Here is a 24,391-nt window from a genome sequence, read left to right on the forward strand (position 1 = left end):
AATCCGCAAACAAGACCACTTTTTTGACCCCGAACTCCACCACCAAAAAGCGACAAACATAAAAGCCAATAATATTTATGTCTAGACCGACGGCGCTGACTAACCACCTCCCCAACTAAAAATAACCAGACACACACACACACACACACGAGCACACACATTGAGTTCGGTTGCATATCTGTATTATCACATATAAATAAAAATGCAAGTCTCTCTGTCGGTACTCTGTTAATCATCGGCGGACCCAGTGGGCGAACCAATCGATTTTCGTAGTCCACGCACCATTGTAGGCCTCATTAAACTTGGCGTTGAAGTAGTTTAGCGCCTCCTCCTCGTCACGCAGCTCCACAGCCAGGGTCTTGCGCACGTATTCCAGATCGCTGGCGCAAGTGAGTTCGGGCAGACCGGAGGGTACCATCATGGCGAGAAGGGTGAGGAGAAGGTTGGAATGCCGTCGCAGAATGCGGTAGGCATCCTCGCACAGCCGTGTAAAATCCATGAACCCCTTGCTTCGGTAGGGCTTCTCCTCCCCTAAAAGGGTGGAGACAGACAGGTGATCAGAAGAAAGAAATGGGTGAAGTACATCGGTTTTGTCAAAACTGAGGTTTTGGGTATCTATCTGAGCATTCTGTCACCTCATTGAGCGCGACCACTGTTGTCTGACATCTTGATTAACGGTATGTGGACTGGGCTGGCCTACGATATGTGCACCGACTTCTACTGTCCAGGTTTGACCCAACAGCTTTTCGAAGTAGTGATCCAGCCCATAATAAAACTTCAAGGGGTATAATCAATGGATTACAGTAGAAAAATTGGAAGGACCGGTGAAGGAAAATGTGAGAGCGTGGAACTAAGCAACTACGAAGGGTCAAGGCAAAAAATTGAAGCAATAAACCACCATTTCAGCCCTTCATTAGGGCCAACTACAACGAGATTGGATCGAAGGATGCGAAAATTAAGCCTTATACCGTGAGGTAGCATTGGCAACACTGTAGTTGCTAGGATCATACGCAAGATCATGCTAGAGGATTAAAATCAACGCAGCTAACCTCGAGCGATCACACAAGCAAAGTCACTTGTCAGCACGAACGGCACACGTTCTCTTGTGATGCCAAACTTCTTCTTCTTGTTATTTAGAATGTGGCCAAAATCAATATGAAATAGACGACCCGAATCATCCACCATAATGTTGTCATTGTGCCGGTCGCGAATACCTAACACAAAGGTAGCCACACAGTAGCCTGCGCAGCTGTTCGTGAACCGCCGGATGGCCGACTCATAGGCCTCCTCCGAGCCCAGTGGAGGAGCCTTCTTCTGCAAAAACCACTTATGTAGTTGGGAGGAGTCAATCTGCATTGCGGAACGCACTCGCTGCCCTGAATGGACATAATGGTCTGAGAGTTGCGCACCACCTCGATCAGGCCCATCTCATCGCCTGTGGCAAGGCAGTCGTAGGTGGTGAGATCGAGATTGAGTCCCTCGTCCTTCCAGATGTGATCCATTACTTTGAGGATCTGGAGAGTGAGCATATCCTGCCGCAGATCATCACCGTGCTTGAAGAGGAGTTGATGAATTTTGTGGTGGTGAAATCCGAGATTGTCTGGATTGGCCCAGACTATCCAAAGCGGACGCTTTTTAGAGCGTTTCACGGTACATTGCTGTTCTACCACTGGACCGAGTTTGATAGAGAAACGTAAGGGGGAGAGGATGCCCTCAAGATCGCGTCGAACTTCACTGCGATGTAGCTCAAACTTGAACCGGGCTCGCTGCTCCTCATCCTCTGCGATACGCTGCAATAAAAGTGAATTTAACAAACCCTCTCTTAAATTAGTACAATTTATAGAGTTCATTGAGAAAGAGCGTTCAGCAAATAAGTTTTCTGCGAGAAGTCTATGTTCGTTAGACCGCAGGAGGCTCTAAGACTGGTTTAGTAAATTAAGCTATTGGTCCTCCGGTCCTTACGTTCGTTCACAGTGTATAAACTTCCAGGCTGGTAGAACTTATTAGGTCTAGGAGGATTACCCGCAACGCCATTTCGGTGGCAAAAGAAAGACTGCTGTAGATGACCAAATCTGTCACGATTCATAATAGAGGAGTGAAATCTCAGGTTTCGACAACGATGCCAAACTCGAATCCTGCAAAATGCCCAGAATTGGGGCTGCTTACCCTCCAAGTAACAGAGAAGGAGCCCACATAGGCGTTTGAGCAGGATTGAACCGATGATAAAGTGGGAAGAAGGAACGAATATAGGGTGACTCTGAAATCGCCTTGTACCTTTTTGATAAAGAAATAAATGCGTATAAAGAAGTTCCTTCGTAGAATGGTGCCCAGCCTACAGTAAAACATGAAGAGTATCCCCTAACATCTCGTTCTCAATCAGGAGAGCTAATGAATCTGAAAGGCGTCTCGCTATGATGGGGAACTATGTGCCTGCCTTGTGGGTGACTACAAAGTGCTCGACGGCAAAGCTATAGCCAAATTCGTAGAATAACTTCAGCCGTGAACTCCCTGTTCATCAATCATGTTTTGTCTTTAGAAGCCCAGAAGAATTTCGTACCAGCCACCTCTGCTCCTATCTATATCTCAATTTCATTTACCGTCGAGTCTGTTCCAGCTGTCATCTGTTCGTGTGATTTTCTAGTACCATCAGTACTAAAAAGGGTGGAGTTCATCATTTGGATCCTGGAGAAATATTATCAAGGCCGTCCAAAGAATGAGAATGATGGTGGGACAGTGTCTTTCTCCCATCTTTAAGTGCGGTGAGGCCTTCACACTAGGGAAAATTAAAGTAAAACTTGCCTTCAGCTCACTAATCGTGAAGACCTCTGAGGTATTTTTTCTACAAATCGCCGGAGGCATCCATTACCTCGAGTGGATAGATCTAAGCAATGATTGTTTGACCTTCAGTAAACAATTCATTGTGAACAATTCCTTCTACAGTTAATTAAGACATAAACCCGCGAGGGATAGTATTTTTTGTGAAAGGAGTGAAGGACAAGTTGGTGGTCTTCAAAGCTTATTGTCATCTGTCAGTGACTTTCTCCGATGATGTAGCATAATGCCTGAATTTCCTCAATACACTGACCCCTCTATTCTTCATCATTATGGATAGCCCACATCCCCCTCCCCCCCATTCGCCTACTTATTTTTGGTCTTTTCAGCTGCCAGCCGAGATAACTCCCCCACACACCAATCCACGTGAGTTTGCCTCAGCTGAGCCTGCGACCAAAATACAGCTAACAGTTAGAAACCACAGGAGATGCTGGATGTATGTTTGCAGTTGCTAAGCCCTGTCCCTTCACAAAGTCAACTGCACCGAAACCTATACGGGAATCTCATTTGATCTGAGGAAAAAAACAAGCGCTAGAAGAATGCTTACATAGGGTAGATAAACAGTGTACTGCGCGGTAAACTGAGATACTTCTGTTAATGAGTTCTACCTAAAGCGATTCCTGTCAGGAATGATGTAAGCTGGACTATGGTATATGCACCAGCTACCAGTACTAACCACAATACCATTTTCACGTGCAAAATTTGGTCTCCAGTCCACTTGAACGTTCCTCGAACTATGCGGGTCTTCTGGGTATACCGCAATAATGGTTGTCACACCGGTGTCATAAAACTCTGCCTATGGAACTCCTAACCTCCCAATCCTTCTCTGCGCTAGTAATGGAGCAACCTATGAATTTGTTCGCCTGTTAAAGTCTCCAGAAGGCTTACAGTGACGTCAACTGTTTGACAACTAAAAGTAAAGCTCTGCTTCAGGTCTAGTAACGGGACAAGCCCTCCATGGAAAGACTTCATCTCAATCAGCAAAGAAACAGCGAACGATGAGCCCCAACCGAAGGCCTAATACTTCTCTACGTTAGACTACTGAGCAATGCTAAAAATATCTGTAAAATAAAGAGGGAACAAATTCCAGGTTAAATACCATGGGAGCCTCTTTATGCATGTTCCGGCAAAAATCGATTGATGAATGAAACGGGTCCACTGCAGAATGCCCTCTTAATAATTCCTCTCAAGTCTTACCAGTAAGGAATGTTGCAGAAGAGCCCCATCGAAATTTACGAGGTGCAAAAAAACCGGGCCTAGTCTAAAAACCTTAATAAGACCCTTATTTCTGTCTATCCCTCGATTACTGTTGCTACGACTGCAAAAGAAGAGCAACGCATGGGACTACTGAGAACGAAGTTTAAAGCTGGATGGCTGTTAGGCAATGAAATTGTATGCTTTAGTTGCATCAGCTTTTTATTGTCCCGAAAATCAGCTACATGGCACTAGAATACAGGATGGGCTGATAGACTTCTAGCTTTCTCGACTTGGTAGCAAACTGACTTTGAAATTCACATAGTTTAATGTCTTCAGGACCAACTCAGACGCTACACAGGCATCAGCGACTTTGCCAACTGAGCAACACATTCGAACGGTGCAAAAGTATACTCAAATTTATGATAGAAGGGATCTAGAGCAAATGGCAAAATCGACGGATTTTCGCAGCAGGACTCTTTCAAGAACTGGCTCAATGCGAAAGTTCTGCACTGCGTCTAGCACTGCTTACGATAGTGATGGCCTTACCTTGACAGAGATGGCAAGATCCGTAAGTCGATGAAGTGCATTGACTTGTTCATGGACGAAGAGTAGGAGCCGAGGTCCAAAACCGCGACAGAGGGCGTCCAGAATCAGACCGAAACGAAGGCGGGCATCCGGATTGTCTAGTTGGGAGCGCAGATGCCAGCACAACCGAACCCCGATCAGTGTGGGACAGTCGAGGGCTCGTTGAAGAAGGAAACAGGTCAGTGGGTTCACCAAGAAGGCTTCGGTTCGTACCACCTGTATAGAGACAAAGAGGCCAACAGGAGGAAGGAAAGACGGGCGGCGAAGTGGGCGATAAGAAGCACCCACACTATCTTTTTAACTGACCTTTTTACTCCTTTGTTACAAAGCTAGGGAACAAGAGACATTTCAAGCTTATTTGTCATCTAAATAGAAATGTTTCGTATGCACGTCAGATGACAAGCAGTAGTGCAAGTATTAATAAAGCAGTAATGACACTAAACCCTTCAGCTCTCAATGACCTAGTCGGGAATTATTTGCTTAACAATGAAATATCCCCATCTGAGCTATTTTCCCCGGAGAGGGGGGGGGCAAATAAATAAAGCAAACCTAGTTAAACAAAATGTAGTTTAAATAATAATTAGTCACCAGGGTCCGTCAAAAGTGTTATAACTGCTAAACCGCAAATTTAGCGCATAGAAAACACTAGTTTGCAATGGATGGGCTGTGGACATGGAAGGCCAGGTGTAGAGACAAACTTTTGCTTTCCTAGAAGATCGTATGAGACGGTATAGCTGGCTTCAGCAACAGCAAAGAAGCCCGAAAATCGGAAAGAAGCTAATGCAATGTTGAGGGGGTGCTTTTAGTAGTAGTAGTCAAAATGGAGGTTTTTTTCTGACAGCTTGTAAGAAGGGATCCACTACATGGAGGACTGATCTAGAAGTATACAGTAATAGGGCATCAAACGGTGAGTTCAAGGACAGGGCATTACCACATTTTCAGCAGCAGGGACATCGGTGATTGCTTGGCTGTTCCAGAACTTTCAACTATTGCAGTGGAGTGAAGAGATGAACTCATAAAATTTGGAGATGGGTCCACAAAAGGCGGTAACTCCTGTCAGTTCTAGACGGGTCGACTTTGTCAAAAAAAAGGCCTCCGTGCCAAAAGGGGGAATACAGGACAGACGCAGAGAGCTGGGTTAGGGGGGGCGGGCGGCGGTCATAAAAATGGCCTCACCCACGTAGAGGAGGAATTCACGCGACTACCCCATGCATGTGGAGGAATTCAAAGGCAGCAAACATTTTATTAGTGTGCGAGAAACTAACTATTTCGCTGCCACAATTTCATTTTGATTATGAGAATGCGACTTCAGTTTGCTGATTCTCTATCACCTGATCACGAAGCAAACAGGAGAGAAAACACCAAGCAATCAAAGAATTCACACATGAACTGATATTTTCCGTTTTCTCAAAGGGTGAGCTGCTTGGATTTCAAAACTCCACAACTAAACGATTGTTGAAAGTACGTCTAATTCAAACCCATGTAACAAGGTGCGGATGAATCGATACAGTACACCATTCTAGAAAGATAGTAAGGGTCAACAAATCTGGAAATGAAAACCAAATCACAGCTCTACTGTCTCAGCAACGCTGTTAGCTTCGTTACTCCAAGTACGACCGCTTTACATGCACTATCAATCACCGCCTTGGTACCAGCCAAGGTATTGATATCGCCCACCAGGGTGAATTTCCTAAAATCCCCGCAAGAGTACCCATATTCTCGTCAATGAAACAGTTCGGTTAATCCGATCCATTGGCTTGACCTACGGCGGAACACCTTGCCCGAAAAGTCAGCTCACGCTATTCAAGTTTTAAGCCAACATAAAAACAGTCAAGGTGAAACATCCACTCTCAAGATCACTAATCAATGAGAAAACTAGCCAATTGGCTTTATTTTCAGTTTTTGACAGGTGACTGCACTAAATCGGGTCGAAAACGGTATGACCGAACTTAACAGCAATAAAGTACAGGTAGCATGTTCATGATTTGGTGACGAAACAGCCAGCTGGGTGGATGTTGTGGACGATTGCCCTCCAAGACCGAGCCTAATAGCAGACATGTTAATGAACCAAATGAAATTTTTAACCTTAGCATGCAAATTCGCGGTAAATTTGTTCATTTATTTATTCATCATTTTTCACTTCTGCATTTAGCGGAAACTGACTTCGTGCATGCACTGTCCAAGCAACACAAGCAACCTTAGCGTGGTCAAAACTAGATATTCATCGGACAGCCATAATTCCTTCGCAGAATGTGTGGCTGGTCGGTTAGTTAGCTCCCTTATCGCGCATGATTCCATTTGTACTTGTCACCTCACCATTTCACTAAATCAGTTCGCGGCAATGGAGTGTTCTGAAACCTCGCGAGAAGAAATATTTCATTTGCGTGGCGAAAAGTTCCTCCCCATCGTTTAATTCAACTAATAAATACTCAGGCCATTTTCGTCCAGGAGACGAAACACCTCACATTTTTGCCCAAAATAAATTATAAACGAAGAGATTTACCAGGCTAAAATGAAACACGATACTCCCATCTTCTGCACTAAAATAAGGACACTTAATTACATACCTACAGCACCTAGATTGAGATTACAAATGTTGTAAAACGATTAAAAGATAACCCGTGTTTCACTGAAAATGGACCGAAATTCTAGGCAGTGTTTTTGGCAACGGGCCACTGAGGGTCACTTAACCTGCGCCGGATGACCTGGTCTTCGAGCTGTGTCAGTAGCCCCCAGACTTTGATGTAGGTAAACAAAAAGTGCTCTGCCCGAGTATTATGTCTTCTTGCGTCTTCGGGGAAGTGTAGGAGCACTACGATAATTAAACCAGAGAGTGAACTAGATCTTAAGGCAGAACTAGCCTGATTTCTACTGCTAGGTGATAAACATGACTGTGACGGAAGAAGTGCATAGGCTGCGGACGGGAGAACATGTAACGACCTCCAACATAAGGGCTGAAAGTGACGTTTACCTTGGGCAACTACTCCATTCCCGTGGTCCATAGAAAAGCAATTAACAACTGAAGTGACACTGGCTGTAAAACATCAGGAAATGTTTGTTACGGACCTGTCCAAACCTTCCCCATGAAGATGTCAATTAGGTGAACATGCAATACCTTTTCCACCTCCCTACTAGCTGAACGGAAACACTACAAATATACAGCTGGGCAGCGCTGGAGTGAAAATAAAGTGACAAAGGGAAAGGACGCGAAAAATTAATCCAGTAAAACGGTTTTAAAACCCCTTCCCTATCAAATGACTACCTTTCGGCCAGTGTTCTTACGACCAGCGATGGGCATACGTGATGGCATGCACATTTTCCTTCACCGACTACAGTCCCCACACAGGTCGAAACGCCAGATTCAGCAGAATCCCCAAGAGGGATCAATGACCTTGCAATCAGATGTCTTCTCACTTGCACGCAAATTCGATGACTATTGCGGTTGGTTGGTGGGTGTTGTCGATCTAACAGCACTGACTACATTGTGAAAACCCAGTGTTTAGCTAGAATAAGACGAAGGCTCTGCAATGCTCAAATAAGGCGGCAAAAAGGCACAGTGGAGCAAAATGGCTCTACAGTGGGTTTAAATTAATTGGGCAATGAAGGGAAGGATTTAAAACAAAACTAATGCATTAAAAAATTTCATGAAAACTTAAGAAAATCGCTGAAATGATGCCCGGACAAAAATGTACTTTGAATTCGGTCCGCAAAAAATTGGTTGAAAATAAGTATTGATAGGACATAATTCCAACGGACTTGAAGTAGTATCAGGGTGACTTTCAGAATTCTGTTTCGCTTAAATCAGGCTGGGACTTCAGTAACATTCGGGAAATAGGCAAACGGAATTTAAACAGTGGATATCAACCCGTGGGCATCTTATTCAGCCTAATGGCTTTACATTGCGCTACCAAGGCGAATTATAGACCAGGCACTTGTGGTCATCTAGGAAAAGTAAACCGTTCATTGCTCCTTTGATTTCCACCTACACATGAGGACTCCGCCAACCTACCTTCATAACCCCCAAAATAGGGCTATTCCTGATGGAAACCGAAAGGGTCCCTATGTCAACCTGTAACAAAACTCTCACTCCTTACGCAATGGCAAAATAGTTGTCATTATTAAGAGGTACGGCATTTCGATGAAATTATTTACGACTTTATAAATAACCGCACACGTCAAGACAGGCAGGAAGGCGTGCAATCACAAACTAAAACGTGTGTTTCAAATGCATGTGGCACTTGCAGAACTAAAAGAGAGAGAAAGAGAGTCAGGAATGCCCAATGGGAACTGCTGAGGCACTTTGAGAAGTGGCCTAACATTCATGCCTCTGCTCCTAATCACTTGCGTTGGCGGATGACATGCACTTTTTTACGAAGGGAGGGAATGACGTTTCTCTGTTTTTGATGCCAGGTTTTATAAAGCACTAAATTGTCCCAGATGATTCAGCAGCACCGGAAACTGGGAGTTATGTTACATCTTCAAATGGACGCATTCGTCTTGACCTATCTCACCGCATTATGGTTATCAGTCCCGCGGCTGACACATTAATAGTTTAGACTGACATCGTCAATTAAAAAAGGAATTTCATGCTTAAACCAACTGGGACCTACATTTTGCGCATCCATTGATCATGCTTATTTCACTGCTGCTCTGTAATGGGAGCTGGATTTTTTACTACTGAGGATGCTTACAACACCAGGACAACTATCCTATTTCAATGTTATAGAAATTTTCATTAAATTCACCTTCGTGTTTGTTCGCAAACATTCTAGAGTGTCTCGCGACTTTGGACTCCTACTTTCTCCTGATTGGTCGATGGGCTTTATAAGTACAAGTACCCCCAGGGTCATTAAAAGGGATAAAAATACACGAAGGTTAGGATTTCGAGCCGACATAATCATTCTAGGATCCGTAGAACGCAGGTAATGGCACAATCCACGAACACTACAAAAGACTGGAATTTCGTTAACCTTTCATTGGCTCACCTGTGGTTCCCCCCTCAAGAACCATCGACATCATCTAGGCGAACACAACAAAAGGACCAAGTCACAAAATGCTTGCTTGCCAATCAAAGTAGAAAGGTTCTGGGTCTCATGGTGCGTTACTTACCTAACTCACCGCGAGACAGAAAGAAGCTATAACTAAAATAAGGGCGAGAAATAGGCACAATCATGCAACATATTTGAGAGGCACGATAATATTTCACGTAAGCAATAAACTAAGGGGGGTGAATAGCACTCCAACGTGTATCATGCAAATACCAGATCCACGAGAAAAATCTAGAGTGATACCCCATGCATCATCAAAGGTTTCACTGGAACTTAATTAATGAGCAAGCGTAATTTTTAGATGTTATTTAGTGGTAGTTCAGCCATCTGACTTGTGCGGGATACTAAGTTTACCCAGCTTACCATCCAGACGATGACAGAAACGCGCGCCATCAAGTTTACAGCTCTATTCATTACTTACTTTTACCTTACTGGGAGGGGCAAAGGAAACGACAGCCAATGCATTAGTACACTGTACGGGGAGAGGGTAACATTGCCACACCGTAATGTAAAAGTGCTATGGTGGCAAATAACCATTAGCCGATACTGTACCCTATTCTTACGCCAATCATCCACTCCTCTAAAAGGTAGTGTATTAAGCTAACTTTGAAATGGAATTCAAGTGCTTTGGGTGCATGATTTGGAACATAGTCAAGGGTTAAATTCCAGAAGCATTTATTAGCGCTTTCAGTGAGTTGTGCCAAACATTCACGATTCCTCCTGGTTTACCGATGGTTCGGAAGCATAACCTTCCAAGTCTCAAAATGGAAATAAACAGTCAGACAACTCGATAATGGTGTCCATGAGGACAGCAAAGCCGACTGAGTTATGCTGCATGAATCAAATGAGCACGGTTTCCGGTAAGATGTTAAAATTATGCACAACTTTCTCGTCACCCAGTCAAGACCAATTTTTAATAGACGCCTTTCGATGGTTTCACAAAAAGCTGTTCTAACAGACGGTGCAATAGTCGTATAAGAGAACGAAGGAATCCATCGTCAATAAGCGATCAGACACACTGAGGAAGAAATAACCTTCAAAAAGATGACGTCTCTGTCGACACTCGCACAATATGTCAATGTTTTCAGCCACTTTTAAGCGGAGATTAACCAGATTAACCCAGGTCATTTTTTCACGGACACCAGGCCTACTAATACGACAGGCAAACAACCAACAGAAATCAAAGACAGCCGAATGGATACACTCACCTGTACCAGTTGAAGCAAATAGTCAGCTAGATCCGCATTTGAAAGTCTCGCCTGCAGCCCTTGCACCGCAATATCGCGAACCAGAGGGTCCGCTACACCGGTCGTGCGCCCCCCGGCCATCACATAACTGCCCCCACCACCCTCTCCAAACGTCCCTTCGGCGGCAGCGGTACCAGCAAGGCCCGCCACACCCAGGAGTTGGAGAGAGGTTTCCACGGGTAGGGGTCGTGGCCAAACAGCAAGGAGGCGGTAGAACTCCTCCACCAACTCGCGTCTTTCCCAGGCCACAGCCTGCACAAGCCAAGGCAACGATTCAGCAGGGTAAAGTCTACGGCAGCATGAGTCGCGGATGCGCCAGAGAAGAGCCTTGTCCTGCTCTGATAACTCGTAGAAGGGGTCCCGGTGTATGAGATCACGGATCACACGGATGTCGGAGTCGCTGGAATGGAGTGAAGGGACGATGGTAGCAGTGGGTGTGTTAGGGGAGGCGCCGCGCACGGTGGTGATGAAACGGGAGATAGGAAAGCGGATACGGGCCTTTTGGTTGCTAGGATGACAGAAATTCAGCTGGAGAGAGAGGAAGGAAGCATACAATTAGTGATGCGGCTTTTGAATCCCAGCTCATACTTAACTGTGACAGAAGGGGGACGTAGGTGTATCAGTTTTTGATGATTTCGCAGTCTATTCTTTTCCTCAGATTCGAAGTTAATGGAGGTCCAATGTCTACAAGGCATGTGAGCCCCGACACTAGAAACATCAGGGCAGGAAAACACAAATTCCGATCTTAACAGGAGGGAATGACGTAAACAAAATCACGATTAAGTTGTGGAAGCATTGAAATGGGGTGCAAACGCTGGTTTTAAGAAGATATGTGAATAAAGATTAAAAAGCAATATTGGGAAGACACTAATTTCTCAAAAGTTGATAGAAAAATTAATTTGGACAACAGTTGTCACCTCAACATTCAAAGCTAGGGGATACAAAATCTGTCAATTAACTTTCCATATAGAAAGGAGGAGACAAGGAAGTGAAGCCGGAAAGTTGAGGATCGGAAATTAAAGCTTCGTGATCTTATTGTAAAAGGTGTTTTATCACAATCATCACATTCTCTCAAAAAGACAGTTATTTCCATATCCACCAAAAGAGGTACCATAGGTGCTCATGTTCAACAAGAGGGACCCAGGAAACCCTAGATTTATCATGATTTAAAAAAATACGACTTGATAATGTAACCTACATCAATCAAACCGGTCGAAGGATTGCGAGAGCACTCAAAACCACTGCAATTTCTTCTTAAAGGATTAAAAAAGAGAGGAGAACAAGAGAGATGTTGTTTTCAAACATTCAACCACCGTAAAACAGTGTGGATCACACTTTGTATCTATTAAAGCTAAACAGATGGTCGAATGGAGGCTAGAAGTAGCTAGAAGTGGAAATGACGAGTCGCACTTACCACAAGAGTGAACTCGGGATCGGGATTCTCGGCCACAGTGCCGGCGAGATTGAGTTGGTGGGTGGTTTCAGTTTCTGGTGAGGTGAAGCTGCTGCGCCACAGGGGAAGAGAGCGGCGACCCGTAACAAGGTAGCCCCTCTCATCAAAGAGGTTCATATTCGCCCAGCCTACCGGGAACTCCATCTGTCGAGGCGCACAGCACAGAAAAGCGTGAAAGAATTGGATCGATCAGGATACCGATTTCATCTATCCAAAACATTTATTCCAATTGAATGGGTACCTAGGTCTGTGTTTTCAAAACATTGGCAGCGAAGAATTTAGTTTTAGTTTTCAAATGTTCCGGCAGCAAGTGTTAACCGGACCAAGCAAATCACCACTTGAATGCGAGACAATTGTGTAAAGCAATATAATTCTTGCGGAAATCTGCAGCCAATAAGCCAGTTCCATTCCATAATCATGCAGGAGTCAGTCTCGTCTATCAATGTTTACTTTGGGTATTCTGTAATGTTGTTTCACGGTAAAAAAGTGACAAAATTCCTTTTCCTTCTGGCAGCTGCTCCAATTATCTTGAGAATTTTTAGAACCCATTTTGATAGAAATCCGTGATTAGAATGAGTGCTCGAAGGCAGAGAATCCCATTTGGAGGAAATTTTCGCTAAAAGTGTTCTAGCGCAGCCATAACTCAACAGTAAGATTTTGATTTATCAGTGATAGTTTTGCTAGCTCAAATAAACCTCATTTATTTTAGCGGTAAAGGATTCGGGAGATTTTTCAAACAAACATACCATAATGCGGAAGCACGAGAAACGACCGATATCAGACAGTAGAGCACTCGATCGAGATGTCGACCAGTTAGTGAAGGCTTATGTGCAATGTATTAACTGTTTTTTAACTCTCAGGTTTGGTGACAAGTCACTCAGAGGCACTGCCATTGTACCTCATGTCGGGCGGCCTGACCCCCGGGACATGCCAGTAGCGCTTCCCTACGTCGACAATACATATCCCGCCCAAGTATTATGTCTTTCTTCGTCTTCGTGGGAGTCTCAAAGTGCTACATACCCATACCAGTTTGAAGGATTAAAATTTACCTACTAATGTCTTGCATTTGCATTGGAATTTTCAGGTAGTAGTAGTCGACGTATGTCGTAGACTAAGCCATCTCAGACACTCTTCACCAACATGATAAGCAAAAATGTCGGCGCAGGAAACTGTGCGAGGTGACAAACCAAATGTCTTGTGAACGACTAAGGCATAAATTTTCTTATGTTGGCGTTGCAAGATATCTATATGTCTTAAGAAAATATATCGGTTTTTAAACGCCAGAATGCTTAACAAAGCCACACATTGTATGCTTCTCGTGCAGATATGTCAAAATTTTGATTCGGTACCTCATCTTGAAAAAGCGGTATAATTTAGGGGAGTGATTGTAAGCTAGTGAGGTCATCCCCTTGCACAATAACACAAGGGTTAGTGCCCAACCGCGTACCTGGCCAATTATTACGGAACTCAAACACTTAAAAAGCATTCCAGCTGTCCAACTAAATGAAATGCGGCTAAAAGTGGATTTCAATTTCCAACCAGAGCACGGATTATCCTAGCACAGCCATCATTGAAACTTGCTACATGATATTGCTGGAACACATTCATAGCTGGGATTTCAAGGAGTCGAAATCGAACCGATTCGCTTTTGGTCTGAAACATAGAAATAAAAAATGGGGACTGATTCAAGCATACGTGTCGATTTGACAAGCATTGACGTGTCTTCACAATTAGGAAAAACCAAGGAAAGTCAGCGTGACTTGGACAGGTAAGGCTTCCTTACCTAGAGCCTCGTCGAATTCGGGACAAATATGCCTTTAGGCTAACGAGATAATTCCTTTTAGTCAACCGTGGCAGAGCCGGACACAATTTTTTCCTCATGTCATTTCTCAGTACAGATAATCCAAAGGGCATTAAAGGTATACCAAGTTTTAAATATGTAAAAAAGGCATGCTACATAGAGTAATAAGTAGTAGTATTATCTAAAGTACGGTGGCGGGACCTTCAGCCGCAGTAAAACGTTTGAGTAGTGTAAACGCTCCACAATCGGTCGGCCGTACATCTATCAGCGACGAGTTTGGCCCTAATGGTGTTATTTTCAAATTAATAAGCGCTGTAGACATTCGGTTGATGCGTGAGGCGTCTGGTCCCAGGCGCCCATTAGCTGCACAACTAAGTGAACGCAAAGCGGACTATCAAAGAACGGCTTAGTCTAAGCAAATGCAGTTTACGCGCCTTGAAACGTGATCCTTTCTGACCATTGAGAAATTAACAGTTGTCTTGTAAAGTTCAGCGTTCCTCGTAGGCAAGTCTACTTCCGCGGATCTACTTATTATAGAAATCTAACTGGATCAGAGCCTTTTAACAAATCCCGATTCGAAAACCATGCTTTAGTCAATGTTAGCACAAAAAGTACCTCTGAGAGAACATCTCAACTTGATAGACTCACGATTCGGCCAGGACGTCGTTTCACTTGGAGTAAGACAACGCAGACCCTGGTGGCGAGTGGCAGGTTGGAGTAGATTAGGCGAAAGTTAAGTGATTGGTTCCATTGAAGGACCGAATTGCCACCCATTACGATTATTGCACCTCGTGTGTTCTAGTAAAAAGCAAAAAAACGAAAATAGACTCTGCATAATTTCATAGTGATCTAGACTGAAAAAAAGAGAAGATTAACCCATTACAAGTGGAGAGAAGCAGATATATCGCTAGGAAAAGAGCTGCTTTGTTGACGACCGTAGCTCAGTCCAAGGCGCACAGTGATGGGCGAAAATAGCATGAGAAACTAATCAAGGATGTGACTAGTAAACAAGAAGAATGTGTTGACCAACAGTTATGATGAAAAAAGAATATTCTAATCTTAATCAAAAACGGGCCTAGTGGGAGGACAACAGAGGTCTGAAGGTAACTAACTGTAAAAGGAAGCAAACGAGCCTCAGGCATAAAGTCATGATACAAATCCCAGAATAATAATGTAGACAGTTAAGTATATTCTCCCTAGAAGGAATAAAAGTAAGCGAGCAGGCAAGCCTAACCCTCAAACGAAGCGCACAGAGTAGAAGACAACCTGGTACTTCGCAAGCAGTTGTCCACCATGAGCCAATCCCACTCGAACAATGTAGTTGTTCACCACACTACCCGATGAGGCATCAAGACTTGAGGCCGACGAAGCCGATAGTGGGGTGGTGGAGGCTGACACTCCTCCTCCCCTGCCACTGCCGCTACTCTCACTGCCACCCAGCGATGCTGTCACATCCGTGGTGAGATCACTGAAACTAGAGGAGCCTGTGAAGAATAAACCGGTATCCAATTTCTCCTGAAAAGAAAAGCAAAACGACTGTGAACTCATCAGTCACAAACAGAAAGTGACTTGATTTAGTTCTGAATATGGATACAAGAGCTCTTCAGGCTCCAGGATTTTGCCTCAAGCTTGCTGCCGTAGCTTCCCACAGGCTGATAACGAACCATTCTCCTATACTGATGACCTTTACACATTCAAGGATGGCTTGGGACGCCAAATTCGTGGGGAGAGTAAGCGAACTCGGTCCAGACGAACAGCAAGACTGATATCTTTGGTTGGATACGAAGATCAAGAGTCACGGATGGCATCTACCGTGGATGACTGAATCCGGGGGACCAGCGACAAAAGAGGATTATTAAAATCGCGTTTGCTTCCGACATTCATCATCTTAATCCCCTGTTCCGTAATTTATTCATCAACGACTGAAGTTTGATTACACTGGAACAATTTTGAATATGCCCCTTAAAGATATACGAGGGAAGGAGTGATGGGGACTCCAGAGCGTTACAATAGATTATTATATACCGTTGAGGGATTTTTCGTCACTGTAGTGAGTTTTTGAGCAGCGCGGACAGTAAGAGAGAAGTAGTCCCGTAAGTCCCACAAATCTACGCTTGCCTCCATCGCCTCATCGCCTTCATCCTCATCCTCTTCCTTCACCCCGTAGAGATCGATAACAGAAGGGAGGGGAGCGGCGTTAGAGACGACTGCAGGGGAGGGGTATGCTGGTGTGCAATCCTCACAGTTTACCACCTCCGGCACTGGCAAGCCGAGGCATTCTAGGACATCTTTGAGAAGGACTGGAGTGAGGCGTGGAATGTCATCGCGTTGAAGACACTCCTGTACGTAAGCGTAGTGCACCAGTGCACTCTCTTGTTCAAATAAATACTCCTGAAAGAGAGAAGACAGAAGGGAAGGGATAACATTTTCTATCACTGCAAGTTTGACCACGTGAAACCTTTCAGTAGGCACGATTATATAACCTTCATTCCTGTCTAGCACACGATCTGTAGACATCGAGTTGCATTAATATAAATGAGTCAGGGGACTGACCACGAGAAGCTACATAACCAAGATCACTATAGAGCAGACAATAGCCTACATATTCGGGGAATAATTTCAACCCCTGACAAAACTCACTTGAGAACAACACACTTTGAGAAGGTACTGAGGGGCTGGATCCACATCATGGCAGCTAACATCACCCTGCACAAGTCGCCTCTGCTCATCAATGATCTCCTTAATCGCCGCCGCCACAGTGATCGACTTGGGAAGATTCAGTTTGAGGAGGTGTTGGGTTGGCGGACTGTAGCAGTCTACACAAACTGCCGAAATGGTAAGGTAAGGTAGGCGTTGCAGACGTCGCTGCAGTGCTGTATTCAGCTTCGGTTGAAGTGAAGCAGCTGTGAGGTAATGCGCCATGGAAACGGGCCCTCCTGCCTCCAGACGCCTCATATTGGCTTCAGACATCCCGAGGAGGCACTGGCGAGCCCAAGCTAGCTCCGGGTTGCCCCCTTCTGCCGCCTTGAGGTGAGCCTGAGATATGGTGGATATTCTAATGGAGGCAGAGGAAAGACAATCTGAAGATTTAAAGTACCCACGGGAGAGAACGAATGATCAGCCAAACTCACTTGGCAATCATGGCATTGCGCTTCTGCTCAATTATCTGAGTGTCGTCAGCAACTTTTTCCAGACGCATGAAAGGAAGGAGAAGCTGAAGACCAGCAAATTTGCATTGCTCATCGTAAAATTCCTCCTCCTCAGCCTTGGGTGATGAAATACCCTGGAAGAGGTAGTCATTTGGAGGACCCAGACATTCGTAAAGGGGTTCGGCAGAAGCCAAATCCCAGAGGTGAGCCTTCAGATCCGCCAAACTAATATCCGGGTCGGGCTAGCGGTGGCAAACCAGATTTGCACATCAGTCTTGCCAGTGATCGCAATATATGCTTACTAACATTGCCTAAAGTAGCTGTCAATCCTCTATTTATTATTCGACGGCTAAGTTTGGATGAATGGAAGTATAAAAAGTATACCTGGATTCATGCTAGCATCAGCAGACACAAACTACATTTCTTACTATTAAATAAAGGACAGTACTCAAGCCGAGACCTGATTTTACACACGGTGGCCGGTGCACAATTCAGGGGTTAGCCAGCTCACATAATGTCTGTCAGTGGCGGCCCTATCCACAGTGATTATCAGCTCAATGTGAATGAAAATTATGATTTTGAACGCATAATCTGCGATGTGATGGAATTACAAGTGAATAATTGGTCTGTGACGGAAATGGACGCAGTCGTTTCAGAACACTTTTAGTTTCAAAAAGTTAGTGCACGCACGTTGGGTGTCAAGACAGCTTTCCCCAGGCTGTCTCAGAATGGTTATGTTGTACAGAAAGCCTTCGGCGCTAGAGCCTTTCCGGTGTGCAACACAATGGAATGAGTGTGCACCCTAGCTTCAGAAGCAAAAACAATTTGCACTAACAGAAATATTTTCATCTCAGAAAAGCCAGAGTTTGGTCCAAACGTACCCACTTTTATGATAACTTCCATTGACACACCCAACGGTCACGTAAAAACAAAACGTATTTTAGCGGTACACCAGCATACACATGTTCAGAGAGTGGTAAAATACATGCATTAAGAATAATTATAACCTCTTCCTACTGTCTGAAAATAACATGAGTAAATACCTTCAAGGTTAGGACAATACCGTTAGGCATTAAAAAGTCATGTTTCATCGACGAGCAATGTTGGAACATGTGGTCCGAACTCTCCAATGTGATTGGAGGCATCCTGGCATTACTAAACAAGGAATTAAACATGGATTATTATTTGCATCCGTTCACTATTACCCAAAATTGACTTATATTAGCATTACAAATGGAAGCTGTGTGACTGCGATAAACGCCTAATGCGCAAATCGGTACAGAAAAAGGCGGGAAGAATTAAATCGAAAACGGGAGACCCGTTATAGGAGCGAAATTATTAATGGAATACCCCAGCACCAATTTCACACTATTTAGCAAGCCATACACACTTCAACGCAGGACACTAATGTCATATGAATTTCCCATGAATTTACGCTACTTTAACAAGAAATTACAATAACGACATTGATATGTCTTTAACCTAATTTTCAACATAGAATGAAGGAATGAGGTAAGGATAGGCACGCAGAGAAGTACATAATCAGTGAACAAGTAAAAAATATGGTAAACAAATCATGTCGAAAATAAATATTGGGATTAGGCATCATGCGATAAGGGCAGGAAACCCGGCATGAACTGCGACCAATCAGGCGCAAGGGTAAAGCCAAACCAATAACATGTCCGTCAGAGGTAATGAAGGCGGGGAATGGGTCTTTCAAATAAAAAAACAAAGTTAATGAGAAAACAGGACTTTTAGACTGCATTTGAGTCCATACTCCTAACAGGATTGGTATTTTGGCAAAAGTCGCACAATGTGTTGGTGCGTCATTGGGAAACGGGGAATATCAATCATTCAGAAAAAGGGGAGATTAGGAAACATTAATACATGACCTAAAAAACGTTGAAATTGAGTTCGTGTTATTAACTTGCATGTGTATTTCCACATTAATAGACATGTGAGAAAAAATTTGCCCAACGTGCAAGTGTAGCTGTACCTATTAGTAATACACTGCAGAGTGATTTCTTATTTTACTTGGTTGCATTTCACTACCCAACCACTTTAATTATTTTGGGCCGTATTTTTGGTCTCTAGAGCACAGATATGCGCTAGTGATACTATGCAGAATTATTACGAATTTGGCGAAGACTAGGTACACTGCATTGGTGATAGCGATAAGATTGCATAGACGTTCAATAACTTGTGCTGTCTTCTGCAATATGATAGTCGTTTAGCTCGCAAAAAGGAAGGCGTCGCTTTTGGACTTTTGACTTAGCCTTCTTGTAAAACGCTAAGTGGGCTGGCCTTTGGGATATGCCAATGGCCCAAACACCTTCTCTGTGCTGAACATATATTCTACCCGAGTATTATGTCTTCTTTCGTCTTCAAGAAAGTCTCGAAACACTACACTTCTCTTTGAGAATAGCTGGGACTTATCCAATCACGAAATCGGTCCAATCTCCTCTCCTGCATACTAAGAAGTCCATTTTAGCAAACATGTATTGCATTTCGCTATAATAGATTGTAGTTGATTGCGTGAGGATCTGTTTATTGTAGAAGACATGGCTGTTAGTGAACAAATCTATGTTACAAAAAAACCGCCTTTGTTGTCAAAGTGGTAAGATTTGTGGTATACTTAGAAGAGAAAACTGCTCCATAGAACTACAGCAGCTTTTTAAATTAAGTAATAATTAGAAATCAATGCAGCGTTGAAAAATACACAGTACTAACACACAGAAGTATTAGAAGGCTGCCGGCATGGTCTACAAGAGTGTTACTGTAATACGATGGCTGTTTGTTTCCCGGTATTGGTAAGGAGCCACTTTGGACTTGGCCTTTGTACCAAGCCGCGTAGGCTGGCCTTCGGGCCACGCAGTAGCCCAAATACGTTCTTTGTGTTAGATGTATGTGTTCTGCCCAAGTATTGTGTCTTTTTTCGTCTTCATGGTGGTCTTAAGGCGCTATAGTTACTAAGCTAAAGTTGTGAATACTTGTAATTTTGGTAACTAAAACAAACGGGTGAGCAATTTAAAATTTGCAGTATTTTATACTGGGAATTTTAGATGGCCCCTTTTCCTGTTACAACTTTTGTACAATAGCTGCCTAAAACTTTGGTATAACTAGCATGCATCCAATTTTTTTGCGTTTGCAGTGACATTAACACAAATTGTAAAGTAGCCATTTTGATTTTAGTAATTCCTGCCTCGTCATTAACCAACTGCCAGTTATGGCAAGAGGTTTGTTATGGTTTTGGTACGCCTCTAATACATTTTTACAAGAAAATATAAGCACTGCAGTCGTCAAGTATCTCATCTGCATTTTGATTTAAACAAAATTGCATAGCCTATCTAACGGTTTGTTCTAATGCATCGACTCGCAAGACCTAAAATTGAAAGGCGATGAAAGTAGGGGTTTTCTGAGTTGTGCCGAAAATGGGTGGTAGTATTGGTAAGCCGACCTCTTCGAAGGAGGGATCTGAAAAGGTGGATTTATCGCTGAGCTTTAATCAGCAGCCGGATGAAATTTCTACTGGTGGCGAATGTGAAAAGTCTGCTTCTGGTTCGCAAAATCTTCTGTAATCATGTTTTCTGCTAGTTAAGAAACAGATTCTTCCTGTCACCCAGAATTTCGAAACCTCTGGTCTGGTGGAGCAGTGTATTATGATCGTTCTCTATGATTTTTCAGCTACATTGGACTCTCAACTTCCTGTTAAACGAGGTCAGTACTTAGAGTTGATTACTCTGTCCATATTTAACACTATGTGGGTCAGGGCTGTTAGTATTTGTTAAATAGCTTTTACGAAATGTGGGTTTGTGCTACGGAATATTTTAGGCAAAATAAATTCCATAATGATATTTCATTCTTGTCGAGTTAGATCACAAATCTCTGAGAAGCGTATTTAGGTCTAAAAGACACTTACTTCCCCTAATCTATTGTTCCCCTGTGTTGTTGTTGTGCTCTGTTATAAATTTACTCATGTTGCGCTGTTTTGACTGCCTTATTTGTTACCTTGTCCCAGGTTTATGTTTCACTACGGACATATTGCTGGTTAGGTAAATTTCCTGCTTTCCATTCTTCTATGTGTTCAATCATTGTTTCACCTATGAGCAAACGTAGTTGTTCAACTTTTTGATTTTAACGATTACAAAATCATATTTGGCTTAAGTTTTGTCAACTTGTTCTGCATCCCTATGGATCCTCACGTCCCTTATTCAAAGTTGTGTTGTTTTTTCCACTTTGCCAACCTTGCGTAGTATTTCGACAATAAAACTGGCAGATGCCTGCGCTTCCAGATGAAATCCTGTTATCCTGAACTGTTTCTCAAATTCAAGCTCATCACTTGCCTTTTGGCAACTTGCTTTTAAACGCTAGGCTCCAAGCCTTTTAAAGCACAAGGATGATGCCTAAGTTAGTAATCGTTTCTTGGTACTAGAATGCTAAAGATGGTGGGCTTCCACTTTAGTAATTGATTTTGACTGCCTTATTTTTCTTGGTCTTAATTTTGGAACCAGAATTTAGGTCTTAGAGATACCAACTTGGATGATGAAGGCATAATTGTTTATCTTCTTAATTGAAATCTTCACCTTTTGTTCTGTAATCTTTAACTGTATTTAATAGTTGTCTCTAAGTAGCCTCAAGCTATCAGACAGGCAAATTGATGCTTTGCGTTATTGTGTCACTAAAGCGGGTTTGTTTTAGCAAAGTAGGCTTGAAGAGTCTGATTGTTTGCATCTCCATGTTAACCCTCTGGTTTATTGAGCCATATCTGTTTAAAATTCATACCTTTCCCTTAACTATGCTACACTGAATCTCTTTCGTTGTCATCCCTATTTCATAATAATAATTGCAGAAGCTGAAGTCCTTTGTCCTAATCTGCTATAGTTAAAATTCCTTTTTCACATTCTGGGTCACATTTTTGAGTTTGATACTTGGTATCTCTCTAAAGACTGCTTAGCCCTAAGTAATCAGCTATTAAGGATTTCTTCTAACTCTCCAATTATCTTCACACCACCCCAGGTGAGATCGTCCGTCTCCTGAGCTACAGCCCAGCCGGTGACTGGTCTGAGGTCGAAGCGCCTTCCCAGCTGCCCAATCGAACACCGCGCGTGCCCTGGGCGGCAGCCGGTGGGTGGGTGCGCGGTTGGGTACCCACCAGCTACCTCACAGAGCATGTGCGTCCCCCACGGGTTGGTGGAATTGGTAGTGGTACCAATGAATGGCGAAGGGTGGGAGATGAAGAGGAGGCTGCCGCAGCGGCAGCAACGATGGCTTACCCTTGGTACCACGGTGCCGTCTCGCGTCAGGCCGCTGAACAGCTCCTACGCAGCGGCATCACTGGCTCCTACCTCGTACGCGAATCCGAATCGGCACCTGGACAACTCTCTGTCACTGTGCGGAATCTGGGCCGAGTCTATCACTATCGCATCAGTCGGGATTCCTGTGGATGGGTCAGTTATATTGGTTCCCCATTCTTTTTACTGGTATCATTCCTTCAATGCCTTCTAACACCCGTTCACTTTGCGCCTGAGCCAAATGTTCCTGTCGAGATCTTTGTAGCACCAACCCTTCTTCGCTTTAATTCATGTTTGGCTTAAAATGGCTGCTCTTGTTTTAACCGGGCCTATCAAAAGTCTTGGTCACAGCCCAGTTCTTTCACTCTTCCGACTGACTTACCCTTAAATCGCCATTTTCAAGCAAATAAAATACAGGTTTTATGTCTTTTGGGCGGTTTTATCTTTGCCTTGTGCAAGTAGAAATGAAAGGAAGACAAGCATTGGTTAGTGTGCTCCTTCCTCTTTTCGGATCCATCAATCGGTCTAATGGTGCGAAGTTTTGTTTTCAATAGTTTGGCAGTTTTTGAAGTGTTAGGTAACTACCCACTGTCTCGTTAGTTGGTAGTGTGCAGTTAGATTTGACGCATTTCCAGCCGTCCTCCGTGCCTGGCATCTAATTCTCCTAGTTGTAAGCAGGCTTCCAAACGTTAGTCAGATGGGACCGTCTTGTTTATTTAGTGTATTGTCACAGTCCAAAAACTTTACTCATTGATATTTGACCATGTGGAACTTATTTCATTGCTGTTTCATCCAGTCGTTTACCTTGCGTCTGTTCATTTCGGACCTCCCCATTGGTTCATTCGTATTTCCATTTGGTCTTCAATCCGCTTGTTTAACCTTGATTTGCCCGTTAATTCATTCATTCCACTACTGATCTACGCGGTAATATATCCATCTGTTAGTTACTTTTGCTCACTCATTTACTTTGCGTCTATTCTTTACTTCTTCCTTCCAGTCATTCTCGAGTACATCTATCTGTTCAGTCAGCTTTGAACCATTGGTCACCCTTCCCTTCACCCATTCGACATCCCTTCGTCCATTCTTTCATAATTCATCTATTCACCATATCCATATGAGGACCTCAAAATCTGACTCAGCCACTTTTCTTCTAACTTAGCAGACCTATAGATTCTTAATCACTTGTATGAACTAAATTGTACTTCTCTTGTTGGAGGCTATGGCGGTCTTTTCCAGCTCTCATAGAGGTGCCAGTTGTTTTCTCTTCTGCCAAATACCCAGAAACCGTTTGACTCTGCTTTTGGACATATCTCCATCAATTCCTTTCTTGATAACGCTGGCTTGATCAGTTTTGGTCTCTTGGCTTTCGAAACAATTATTGCATGTTTACTTATGTAAGGCAGGCTAAGTTAGCGTAGTGGTTCAACCTTTGAAGAAAGAAGGGTCTTTTGGCTATCGCAAATGGCTATTTCATTTGGCTGGGCGCTGATGGCTCCACTCACTCCCACACGCAATCACGGCTATGGCCGCACTAAGCGGGCAGGCGGGACGTGCCATATTATTATGCCGCGCTATTAATTAGAACAGTTGTTCAGACCGGTGATGACTCATTTGTATCAAGACCTCCCTCTCCTGTCTTGTTCACTTACCATCCTGGTTCAATCTATTCTACTGCTCCGATCTATCTATCCATTTATCACCTAGCCTATCAACCGTCACCATAAACGACGGAGCCACCAACCATTTATTCTTAATTCATCCATTTGCCTATCTTAAGCCCCTTCATCC

General features: G+C 43.6%; 2 protein-coding genes across 2 annotated transcripts; one reads left to right on the top strand and one right to left on the bottom strand. All coding sequences in view use genetic code 11, as the record gives it.

Moving 5' to 3' along the window:
• Nucleotides 1-232: 232 nt before the first annotated feature.
• On the bottom strand, nucleotides 233-18,457 carry EGR_03896 (Phosphatidylinositol-4,5-bisphosphate 3-kinase catalytic subunit alpha isoform; the record flags this gene model as incomplete). Its single annotated transcript, XM_024493145.1, has 12 exons — nucleotides 233-531; nucleotides 1,050-1,371; nucleotides 1,410-1,790; nucleotides 4,576-4,830; nucleotides 10,871-11,437; nucleotides 12,324-12,506; nucleotides 14,812-14,961; nucleotides 15,415-15,678; nucleotides 16,189-16,554; nucleotides 16,804-17,218; nucleotides 17,295-17,554; nucleotides 18,356-18,457. 12 exons carry the CDS (start codon nucleotides 18,455-18,457, stop codon nucleotides 233-235), a joined length of 3,564 nt encoding a protein of 1,187 aa, XP_024352417.1.
• Nucleotides 18,458-20,743: 2,286 nt separating this feature from the next.
• Nucleotides 20,744-22,906, top strand: EGR_03897 (Tyrosine-protein kinase Abl; the record flags this gene model as incomplete). Its single annotated transcript, XM_024493146.1, has 2 exons — nucleotides 20,744-20,870; nucleotides 22,329-22,906. 2 exons carry the CDS (start codon nucleotides 20,744-20,746, stop codon nucleotides 22,904-22,906), a joined length of 705 nt encoding a protein of 234 aa, XP_024352418.1.
• Nucleotides 22,907-24,391: the final 1,485 nt, after the last annotated feature.

Source organism: Echinococcus granulosus (genome assembly GCF_000524195.1).
Source record: "Echinococcus granulosus chromosome Unknown EG_S00022, whole genome shotgun sequence".
NCBI classification, from domain to species: Eukaryota; Metazoa; Platyhelminthes; class Cestoda; order Cyclophyllidea; family Taeniidae; genus Echinococcus; species Echinococcus granulosus.